Here is a 12438-nt window from a genome sequence, read left to right as displayed (position 1 = left end):
TTATAGGAACTTGGCTTCAAAAAATATACATTTCTTTTCCCATTTGACATTTCAGAATGTTGTACTACATTTTCCCATCATCAAAACATCTCTTCTCCATCTTCATTCAAGATGTGAGGGGAGACTGTTACATATGACAATGGATATTTTGTATGATCATTTGGATGTTTGATCTCCTGTCCTGTTTGACCACATATGGAGCACTTTGTTCTCTTCTTGGCACTGCCTTTGAAGATGGTTCCAGAAAATGTCTGATAAGGGAGGGTGGGGTTTGGAAATACTTGGAAGAGAGCTATCTTAAAATACTAGAGTGAGCATAGCTTTTGAAAAAAGGAGACTAGAATTGAACTGTGTTATACCTAAAGACAGAATCAGTGGGTGAAAGCTATAGTGGGACAGGTCTGTTCTAATCTAAAAACTACCTAGCAACTAGAGTTGCCAAACTGTCTGGAATGGGTCCCATGTGAGGTAGTGAGCCTCCAGGCACTGCAGCTGTAGGATTGCAGCCTGTTGGGGCTATGAAGTGATGCTTCCAGAAATAACAAGTCACTTCAGTTGTGAGAGTCTGTGGCCCTTGCTACCTGACATTGCTATTGGCACTTGGGGCATAAAAAAGAGGTACCCGTTTTTCTTCAGAGAAGAAACTGAATCCTTCTGAGTGTCTGAATGCAAGTATGTTAATGGCTATTATAGCCTTAGCCAAGGATAGAAAGTGAGTTTGTAGTTACTGAGGCAAACATTATTTCTTTCCCAGGCAGATAATTTTACTTTGTGGCTCACCTATTCAGATGGCTTCAAAAATTACTTAAAATGGATACCAATCTTTCATTTTTTTGCATTGATCGAGAGTTCACTAACTTCTTGCTGATGTCAAGATATCATTAAGGTGATCATGACCCCACTCCAGTGAAGAGATTGTCCCAGTTTACATATAGTACTTCTGTATTTCTCCTTTTGATCTTTATAATTCTCTAAGACAGCAAATAATTGTTATCTCAATTTTTATAGGGAGGGAATGGTTACTTAATAACTCACCCAGAATTATATGACTGACAGGTCACATTAGACGTGGAATGGATCAGGAATGCGGAAATTGGACTCATGCAAGCTAGTCAGTATTTATGGTGATGTCAGTAATCACAGAAATCACAGTTTCATGTGTAAAATGAGGGTGTTGGAGTAAGTGAACGCCAAAGTGCCCACACATCCCTCTTGTTGAGACTCCCTTTCCTCTCCTCTCCATGCAGCTTGCTGCCTGGCACAGACACGACTTTGCGCTTGGTAGGTAGGAGGTAAAACAAAGTGGGGTTGTGGGTTGCAGGAAAGCATTTCCAGGTGTTTCCAGGAGGGTAACAGTGTCCTTCAGCTGCTCTAAGACACCGTTGTGATTGATCATCTGTGAGCTTGCCTCCCTTGGCTGCACTTTGATTCAGGGCTTGGAACTGGGGATATGTTTACTGTTGTGGGCTCACTCGTGGTGTGGAGTAGTGGAGGTGGCCTTTATGAATTTCAGCAACCCTAAATGTAGATGAGTCAGCAGGAGGAGTGCGAGCTCCTCACTTTATACAGTATAAACTTGCAAGAAAAGTTATAGTTTAGCCTGGTTTTATTTTTAAATTCCCTCAGCATAACCATTATAGTCTAAACTAGGTTTTATATTGCTTTTAGGCTTTTGACAAAGCTAACTTCTTCCCATGTGCTACAAAAGTAATACGTGTTCTTTGTAGAAAACTTAAAGAAAATTACCTAAGCCATTGCCTGTAATTTTCCAAAGATAACTGCTATTAAAAGTGTGTTAGAATTTCTGGCAATGTTTGTCTAGGTGTCTGTATATATTTTTAAATAAATTTACTATAATACTGATTTTGGAAACCTCTTATTAATAGTAAGTGGTTTCCTATTTCACTAAATATTGTTTTGAAGATGGATTTGATTTGAATTTATAGTTGGAGCCACACAGTATTTTAGTGTGTGGATATAGCTTTGTTCATTTAACCTCTTTCTGTTGTTGTATAGATTGGATACTTAGAGTATTTTGTTCACATAAATCATGTGGAAATGTACTCTTGCATAAATGCTTGACAGTGCATCAGATGTATGATTTATTAAAAAAAGAAAAATAATAAAGCTGAGTTTCCATTTTTTGGGGACCAGCAACCACACCAAGTATTTAAAAGAGAATCATTAACGCTCTGCCTGCTCAGGTTAATCGATATAGTAACACCAAAGGGTTGGGATCTCCTTCCACCATTGCTAAACTCAGATCTGTTTCTATGTTCCTGACTTCTTCAGACTATGTTTCCTGTACAAACATCACAGAAAGTGGACTCATTTTTCTTTTCTTCTCTGTTGATTTTTCCTTTAGCCTGATGAAGTCGTCCGATATTGATCAGGATTTATTTACAGACAGTTACTGCAAGGTGTGCAGTGCGCAGCTGATTTCCGAATCTCAGCGCGTGGCTCATTACGAGGTAAGGACAGTTTCTTTCACTCCATGTTTTCACATAGAAGAAAGAATAGCACTGGGCCATGTTTGTAGGGTTCACTGTGTCCTTCCTGGACTTACGGTAGATTTTAAGAACCACAGGACTTAAGCGTTCATAGTCTGAGATCAGGCCAGGACAAGCATATGTGTATGGGGTTGGGAGACCCCAGGGACATTACTGTTAGGCCCTTGCTGCTTCTAGGATTCTGTTTTCTTCTTTGTTCTTCAACTGTTATAGACTTGTGGGCTTTTCTCTCTCTCTTTTTTTGTGAGATCTGTCATTGCTCATCCTTGAAGTTCCTCTAAGGGATACAGGACAGGATGCTTTAGTGCCAGCTCCTCTTGCCTTCTACAACTCTGCTGATAAGCTCAGATGCTCTTTGTTAATCACTGTAGAAAGCATGGTGGCATCAATGACTCAGCACCAATTTCTTCCCCCAGATGGCTGCTGCCCTAAATGTGTTTGTCAGCATAAAGACTTCTCAAAGTTAGAACAAAGTTGTCAAGCCAGACACTTTTGAAGGACGTAGTTCAGTAGCTTTGGCTCTTCAGGAAGGAAGAACACGTGGCCACCTTTGATCCTCTGTTGGAAGAGAGCATGAGAGGAGAGATGTTGACTAGTGTCTGAAAAGGGCACACAGTGCCATTGTGAAATAAGAAGGGTAGCTGGGGGCCCCGAATGCCAAGTGCTGCCTGGCATGCTTTCTGTTCAAGAGAACATATACCAGTAGGAGCATGATTTTTCAAGTGTAATAACTTGTAAGTAATTTTAGATTGAAGGGCTTAGCCAGCAATTTTCTTTTTGTCTGACGAGTCTGACAAATGCCAGTTGTCACTGTCACTCACTAAAGTCCTCTGAGACTCAGATTCCTCTTTGCACAATGACAATAATAATAATAACATGCACACATAGAGCTCAAAGGCACAATCAGCCAACCCTGCACATCCTCAGTGTTTTCTGGTGACCTGAGGAGATCCATTGAAAACAAGTGTGTGAAAATGCTTTGGAAGCATTAAAGTGTGCCAAACAAGCAAAATTATATTGTTTTTCATGATTAACTCTGTTTCAGCAATATTTTGATGGAGGCAACTATAACTTGTTCTTCAGAGAAAACTTTTAAAAATCAGCATCTGAAAAAAGTTAGCATATTCTTTTGTCAATGGGGTACTGATAGTTAGAAATAAATGTGAAGTCAAAAGAATGGTCTAACATGAAAGAAATCTATCTTTTAAAAATCAAGAACTTTCTAATTGCTGTGAGTATTGCTCATAAACACACATGGTTTAAAATTAATGTAATTTTCCCACAGCTAAGAAAATCAGGGGATTTGTCATGACTTGGAAAATCCATAGCCTCCTATTAGTCCTTATGATCTTCATTAGACTTTTTGTGTTCATTTTTAATCATCTTACTCAATTCTTGAGGCTGAAAATGGAGTTTTAGTCATTTGAATCTTTCCTGAAGTCGCCTGTGTATTACAGAGACTCAGTGAACATTAGTTTGCAAAAATGTCCTAATGTCACCTGTCTAGCTTTGTCTCCTGGGCTAGAAAAGTCATAGGAGCACTCTGAAAATGACAACTGTTTTTTAATTGTAAAAATACTACAAGTGCTCAATGAAGAGTTTAGATATTTGAACTCCTGTTTCACTGTTACTGCATGTACCTTGCTGTGCTATCACTTAATTGTTTAGAGGATGTGTTAGCATTTTTTGCACGTGGCATAGATGAGCTAGGGAAATAAAGCAATTACAATATACCGGCAATAGCGGTGTCACATATCGTCAAACAACACTGGACGTATTCCCACTAAATTTTGATGGGGACCCTGGATGAAATTTCACTCTTGTCTCCAGGTAGAGGGAGGACTCTTCTTCAGTGAGAATGAGAAGCTCCCTTCTTGTGGAAATACTGCTGCAATGTGTCAAGGGTAGTCAGGGATGAGAGAACCTGTCATCTCAGTCTTCTGCTTAACTCAGGATACTTCCATACTACATTTTCACCTCTAAGAGGATGATCTACCACACGTGATCTCCAAGGTCATTTGAAAACAAATATTCTGATTCTACTACCTTCTTCCACTCTTCATGACCCCCGCTCCCCTGCTGAAATTGCATAGAAAGTGGGCTCTGTAAGTCTACAAAACCACACGATTCACTGTAATATTTTCATTCTCAATACTATAATTTGTTGTTTCAGGATGATTTTATTCTGGTTCTACTAAATAATATCCCCACTGCTCCCTGAGGCAAATAAGTGACAATCCACTGTGTACTCTCAGTAATTCTGATTGTGTTAGTTATTTTAGAGGATTCTGAAGCTACTTGAGAAATATTATTTGACCCCTAAATACTCATAAATTTCCTTGGGAGGAAGAGCCCAGGGTAGTTGAGTGTGGTGTAAATATGCTGTGATATGGAGAATGTGAACTGTAGAATTCCCCTCCTAGGGAGCTGCTGATCTAATTTGATATAAACAGTGCTTGTTTTTTTTTTTGTGCATTTGGCTTTCTGGTATGTGCTATGTAATGCTGTTAACGTTTTAGATCTTTGCATGTTCTAAATTCAAAAGAATGAATCATCACCAATAGCTATTATGGTCAAAAATTTTTGTTGGGTGTTTGTGAATTATCTAGGTCTTCACAAATAGGTAATGTTTAGAGATTACTGGAATGAGACATCTTGACATATGCAAGGGGCATCGAGGAAGCCAGCCCAGCTGTACTTTTTGGAGGATTTGTACTCAGGAGTGGAGGCCAGGAAAAACACATAAAATTAGGGTGGGGCCAGGGTGTGAAAGAAAGGGATTTTGGACTCATGTGAGGCTTCTCACCATTTGAGTGCATAACATTACACTTGAACATTTCTGAAAGATACTTAGTTGTTGGTGTAGTGTTCAAGAAAAGAACAGGTTTTTGATATGACTTTTGCTATGGGACTAATACATGAGTCCTCTGAAACAGGAGGAAAAAAAATGCAACAGATGGATTAATGTCTAACAGCTCTATGCTCCATTTGAAAGACTGAACCCTTGTATAGGAGGATGGCAAAACCCTGCATGTGTCTAATGGAACAAACCTTCCATGCTCTACTTTCAAAATCTGTTTTGCCTATGAAGTTGTGAGATGGAAAAAATGGGAAAATCAGGACTTTATTTTTTTTCTTGCTAAGCGTTAATAATAACATGCTAATGTTTCCGTGGAAAATATAATTAGATGTTGTATCTGCTCACTAGATGAATAGTCTGAATCAGCTGAACAAGTAGACACACAGACACAGAAGGAAAGAGAAAACTTTGAAATGAAAGGGCCTGAATTGTTATGGAGCCTAGAAATCGTTTCCCAGGGAGGCCACTTGAATAGTTTGCTGTAGTTTCAAGTGGCAAACCAGTAATTTTCTACAAAGAGGAAGAGTTGCTGCAGAGGGTGTCTTTCTGGCATGTAGGAGGCAGAGGCTATTTACAGGGAAGATCATATATATATATATATATATATATATATATATATATAATAGGGCTAAAGATGAATGAAGAGGCCATAAGTGTGCCAGCCCCTATTTCTTGCTCCAGCTATGAACCCTGATATCCCTGCTCGCTGAGCCGTGTGTCTCATTAACTGCTTCTTTTGATATCAGCAACTCAGATTTCCTGGCACTTCCAAAGGAGACTGCAAGTTTCCTGAGGGCAGGCAAAAGTCACACATTGAGTTTTTTCATTTGTTTCCACAGCACCTACTCTAGAACTCTGCCTGTGGTTGGTGTTCATTAACACAGGGCAAAGAAAAAGGTTGGGCTGGGGACTGGGGGAAGGAAGCAGTAGTGTTGGTTTAAAGGAAGCACTGAAGGGTATCTGTGTGGGGAGTCAAGCTGTTCCCAGGAGACAGTTAAGTGGTAGGTGATGGTCTAGTAGTCATATGAAAAACAACTCCATAAGGTGAGGGAAACTCTTCAAATTTCTCTCAGTCTTGAAGTACTGTTAGTTCTGGTGACCATTTCCACTCATGCTGGGAGAACCCAGGATTATTTTCACATCTGTGCAGGCATAGATGCATTGGGCCTATATAAAAGCATCTGTGTCCTTTCACCTTTGATGCATTGGGCCTATATAAAAGCATCTGTGTCCTTTCACCTGTTTGGATTGCCCTCCAACAGAACTGTTGCCTTCCCTAGCTTCTGTTCACACAATGGGATTGTCAGCAAACACTCTTGCTCCTTGTAAGTCCAGAAGTAAGTCCAGTAAGTTCTTGTAAGCCTCGATGACATACAAGTCCTTTATGGGTAGAGACAAAAAGGTAAACCTTAAGGTCTCAAATATGTGCTGATTGAGCTTGTGTGACTTTCTGGTGCTACTAAAGGATTTATTGCCTTCTCCTCTTCTCAATTGTTCCTTTCTAATTGCTTGAGTAAGCATACAGGCTGGGCAAGCCCTTCCAGTTATGAGACTGTAGGTCCATGTTGCGTTTCGGCAGCCAATTGGTCCTGAAAGGTACTGTGCAACCTTTAGTATCACCAGTGCTTACTGGTCCACACCTGTTCTGGGTATTGCAGATGATATGCTTCTGGAAATGCAGGTGCTTACCACACGAGGACAATCCAAGATCTTTATAGCATTATAGGTCTTTATTTCCGTGAAATGCACCTTCTTGGCACTTTAAGAATCAATATTTCACTCTTTAAATCTCTTAAAAATCATGACATGCTTAATTTCTCTTAGATACTATTAATAAAATTTTTGGTATACTTGTCCAGGTTAAAACAATTCTTGTTAGCCTTCATTATGTCAGAGGATGTCTACCTCTTTCTGGTTATTTGATGGTCTTTAACCTGTTTCTGGATCATTTAATTGATGGTTCTTGAGCTGCTGCATTTGTAACTTTTTAAATTTTTATGTTTTATTTCAGCAGGCCCATTCATTTTACCTTTTATCAGTGTTTTTTTTTTTTTTTTTTTTTGTCAAAATAGCTTCCTGGAACATAAAAGGTTATTAGAAAGGACAATGAATGAACAACACTAGGCTAAAAAAAAGTTTCTACCTGGGACAACACAGACATTGGCTGGGTATAAGTGTCAGATGTTGTGTGTGCTTAGTGCTAATTCGTTAGAGTAAGTGAGCTGTGGGTGGCATGCGCTGTCATTGCTGAGGGCATAAGATGTCACTTAGTGGACTTTAGGCTTCATGTGTAATTCACTGGCTAGAACTCAATCATGTGGTCCCATCTGACTTGAGGAAAAGTTGGGAAATGTATTTCAGGTGTGAAGAAAATGAACTGAGTTTAGCAAACAGGTAAGTTTCCTTCCATCAGAGTCTGCACCTCTCATCACCAAACATCAAGTTCATTCTTCCTTAATCTCACAAAATGCACTCTCCCTGGGGTTATCTTAAGTCCTACCCAGTGCCTGTGCACAACAGATTTCAGGCTCTCTAGGGACTGGGGATCTCTACTAGTCGAGGATATAATTTCTTTGGTTCAGTAACTTAGAGCAAAAAAGAAATTTATTTCATCTCCTTCTACACCTTGGAGTGGTGGAGAGCACTACCGTTCCCCATTCAGGAAAAGGGAGAAAAGACAAAGAGCCATCACTGGTCAGTAACAAACCTGGCAACCTACAGGGCAGGCATTCGCCATTTGTCTTTCCTGGGTGTGGGGGAAGATCCTCTGATAGATTCTCTTATCTGGGCCTGGGAGTCTTCTTGTTTATTTTCCTCAGGCACCTTTGCCTCTGCCCTCCCGACTTCCCTATTCTTGGACCTTCTTACCATATCTGAAATGGATCTTGGTTTTGTACCCCCCTGGGGAAATGCCAAGCTTTCATAGTGCGCTTCCTACCTCAGATTGATTTTCGGCTTATAGAATATTCAAAGCTTTTGTAAATCAGGATCATTACTGTTCTAGTAATACTTTCTCTCAGTAATGTAAAGGACTGATTTACTTTCATTTCTGATTTACTTTTTTTCAGTAAACTCCATATGTTATAACCTTGCAATTCTTTCCTAGACCCAATTTCAAGACTATTTGTTGATTTTATTGCCTCCTTACCTCTGTGCCTCTTTCTAGTTTTCAGTGTGACAGTGGCTACCTTAAGTTGACCTCAAAGTAAGGTAGAAAAAAAACATATCCTTAATCTGATTTTTGCCAAAGGACTGACTCATGATGTTCAATTGCAAGTTTTACTGGGCCTTCAACAAACAATGTTTTAAAATGTCATTATTCACTTTTTGGTGACTTTTCCAAATTTCTGGAATAATTCTGTTATGTGCTATTGATATCTGCTAATGTACTTTATTTTTTTTTTAAAGATTTATTTATTTGTGCATACAGAACCGGGATTTAGGCCAGAGGTTCAGGGTGGTGAGAGGATTCACCATAGACAGAGTGGGGAGCAGAACTTGCAGATTGACAAAGTACACTGCTGAGGGGAGCAGCCGGTGGGTCAGGAGAGGTCTGCTGCATCATATGAATCGCCTCAGGGGTGGGGGTCGAACTCTCATTGAAGCAACTGTGGCTAGCTTGCAGTGCTGCGTCCTAACATGCTGAGCCACCAAGGAAGGCCCTCTGCTAATGTTCTTATAGGTCTTTGATTCTTTCATTAAAACACTGATTAAAAATTGGTAGCAGTTGGTAATAACAAGTAACATCCACTCAAGTTTTTGGTTTTACATCCTTCTCTTCCCTTGTTCTAGAGCTATAACCATCTCCTAGAACAGAAGCATCCAGTCTTTGTAAAATTCTAAGTTCAGTACAGAGATGATCTGCTTTCTGCAGTTTTCTAGACAATAGTTTTGCCAACATTTTACACTGTAATTTTCTTCTTTCCACTTACTGTGTATCTGCTAGTGTGCAGTGCTAACTATTTCTGTTACAGAAGAACCCCAATCATTTGTGAAACATGGCAGAGTAACTGTTGTAACAATCTCAATATCTTAGAAATATTTTGTTCTTTGCTTACATCATGTCCCAGTGTGTTAGTAGGGGGGATGTTGTGGCATATGGTTATTTAAGACTCAAGCTGACAGAGGTTGTACTGTCTTTGCTCCTGAGATTGCTAAATTTCAAAATCCAGATGGCATCTAGGGGACTGATGGGCAATGTGGGTGATTGTGCAGATATTTTAGGGGCCAGACTAACATCATATCTGTCCACATTCCCCTGACCCAAATTTGCTCAGGCTCTTTCTCCTCACTATAGGAGAAGCTGTGTTAGTTGCCCACTAGGAAGGATGAACACTTAGTGTTTCCCCTGTGCATAGTATGTACATAACCCTCTATGGCATTAGGTCAGTGTCTGCTCTAGGGACACTGGGCATCGGGAGTGGAAGTAGAGAAGAAAGAGGAAAGACTGTGCTTCCATAGCCACGCAGAGCAGACGGCTCCTGCCATCACATGTGCAGGTGGCCTTGAACTTGTTAATTGTCTCATTACAGTGCTGTATGGGAAACTGAGGCTTGCATGTATTGTTCATCCAAAAGACAAAGAAATAATGTGCTATTAAGTTAGGATATTTTTTTCTTCCACATTTACCCCTATTTAATTGATCAAAAACAAATTTTCTAGTTGAAATTTGGAGCTTGTTTTTACTGAGTGGCAGACGGGCGTGTTTGACTTGTTGGATTCCTTTTTGTCCCAGCTTTTTGGGATCACCATCCTATCTCTCAGGCCCTACAACCTTTGTGGCCTTCAGGGTGTGAAAGGCCTGTCTCATCCATGGGACTTACAACCTCCCAAGGAGACTCTTCAACTGTGCACTGTGATTGAGGACATACTGATTTCTCTGTTTCATAGCAGTGGATGTTTGAGAGAACTATCTGTTCCTCTTGCCCTATAAAAAAAATGTCATTTCTCTCCTAAGAGGCTGGCTCATACTTAACTCTATTCCTGTTTTCTGCTTCGCTTTTGCCATTAAATCCATGGTTATATCTGTCAAGTAGACAGAATTCTGTTGTATGCCTCATTGTACTCACTTTACCTCTATATACTTTATTATTTTCTATCACCGGTTTTATTTTACATGCATATCTCTAAGTTATTTATCTTTTTGCATTAGCTATAGATATGTCTTGGCATGTCTTAAACTCTTTGAGGAAAAGGTAGAGTATAACATATATAAATATTTAATCTTTTCATTTAACATGTTATTCATTTTTTGAAGAGTCAGTAAACTCGTGATTTAACAGACAAGGAGTATAAAGATTATGTAATGTGAAAAGTCTTCCACTATTCCACAACTACTCAGTTTTCCTTTTAAGATAAAACCAGTGTGACCAAATTTCTTTGATGTGTTCTATGTATATAGATACAACTTAATCTCTTCTCATATATATTTAATAAATGGCCCCATGTTTTATTTGTTTCAGTCGTGGCATAGGTTTTCATTCTGAGTGTCATAATTTGTACATGAATATTCGTTTAAATATATGGCACATCTTCAGCTACCCCTCTGTTCTTGGATCCATAACTTGCCTGTTGTGCTGTGTTGAACGGAGGTATGCCTGTGTCACTTCGCAGTAGTGATTTTACATTCTTTGAGGAGATACCTAGGAGTGGGCTATTTGTTTTTTTGTTGGGTTGTATGAGTTTTTTGTAGATTTTGTATATTAGCTCCTTGTTAGATGCATGAGGTACAAATGTTTTTCCCATTCAGATGGGCATTTTTTTGTTTCGATTCAGGTTTTTTGTGCTGTGCAGAAGTGTTTTAGTTTGATATAAGGGCCAGACTAGACATCATATCTGTCTAGTCTGCTTTTGCTCCCTTGCTGTTTGGCAGTTTAGATATTACTAAGACAAATGAACAGAAATAGAACAAAATTCCTTTTTTATCTCTGCCAAAAAAATATTCCTCCTCTTTGCCTCCAGATGACATGTTATGAACTGGTAGTCACAAACTTGTCCTGATTCTGGAAATTTTCCTACCTTCTGGTCCAAGAAATTTCACCCTTTCATTAATTCCATATAGTTCTTGCCTTAGGGAGAATATCTTCATCTTCTGGAAACCATCCTTTCCCAGATCTTGCTCTCTTTCTCCCCAGTTTTTGGTGGCTCGAAAGCCATCCTCCAGGTTTAACCTGGGGAGCTCTACAAGATGATGTCACTTGCTTTAAAGCACAAAAGTAGCATCTTCATTTTCCATTTCATTGAGTGAAATGGAAAGAACAGGAAGAATGGGCCTTAATTATGAAAAGAGCTCTTGGTGGACAGTGTCAGAAACCTCACATTGTGAGTACAGTTCTAACCAAGGTGCTCAGCCTGTCCAGAGCAGTTTGTTTTGTAACATGTGAGGCCATGGCTGATCTTTCCTTTTCCTCTCACTCTTCATACCCATCCACCTTGTATCCTCAAGGATAACTGCTTTGTTGGAGGATGATGTGTTTTTTATTTATATGTTTTTTAAACTGTGTGTCACCTTGTGGTTATATCTAATTTCAAGTGAATTTTAGAATAGCTTCAGACTTATAGAAAAGTTGCAAACATGGTATGGAAGATTTCTGTGTACCCTAACCCAGTTATCCTATTGTTACCATCTTGCATTACTGCAGTACATTTGTTACAGCTAATGAACCAGTATTGATATTTTTTTCTTATATAAGACATTATAAAGTATGAAGTCTGTATTTTACCTAGGTTTCCTTAGTTTTTACCCATTGTCCTTTTTCTCTTCCAGCATTTCACATTACACATGACTCTCATGTCTCCTTAGACTTTGCTAGACTGAGACAGTTTTGCAAACTTTTCACTTGTTTTTGATGACTTTGTAGTGTTGAGGGTTGCTGGTTATATATTTAGTTTAGTTATCTTCATGGAGTTTTGTTTGATTTTTTTTCCCCATGATTAATCTGGGACTATATATTCTTGGTGGAGGAGAACCCAGTTCATATATCCTCATCTTGCATCAAGGGTCCAGTTCTCTGTGACTCACCATTGTTGATGCTGACCTTGATCTCCTCACTTGAGCTAGTGTTTATC

General features: G+C 39.3%; 1 protein-coding gene across 5 annotated transcripts in view; it reads left to right on the top strand.

Annotated features, from left to right (window-relative positions):
• Positions 1-12438, top strand: part of ZMAT4 (zinc finger, matrin-type 4) — a 324446-nt gene that overhangs the window by 81659 nt on the left and 230349 nt on the right. For all 5 annotated transcript variants that reach the window (XM_012724990.1, XM_012724989.1, XM_012724991.1 and 2 more), the window contains one exon: positions 2366-2471. In XM_012724990.1, the coding sequence (XP_012580444.1) occupies positions 2370-2471 (102 nt within the window). In that variant the 5' untranslated portion in view covers positions 2366-2369. The remainder of the gene's footprint in view (positions 1-2365; positions 2472-12438) is intronic.

This window comes from Condylura cristata, unplaced genomic scaffold (assembly GCF_000260355.1).
Source record: "Condylura cristata isolate star-nosed mole 26May11 unplaced genomic scaffold, ConCri1.0 scaffold00014, whole genome shotgun sequence".
Classification (NCBI taxonomy): domain Eukaryota; kingdom Metazoa; phylum Chordata; class Mammalia; order Eulipotyphla; family Talpidae; genus Condylura; species Condylura cristata.
The sequence above is the reverse complement of the archived record's forward strand: the minus strand, read 5'-3'. Positions and strand labels throughout refer to the sequence as shown.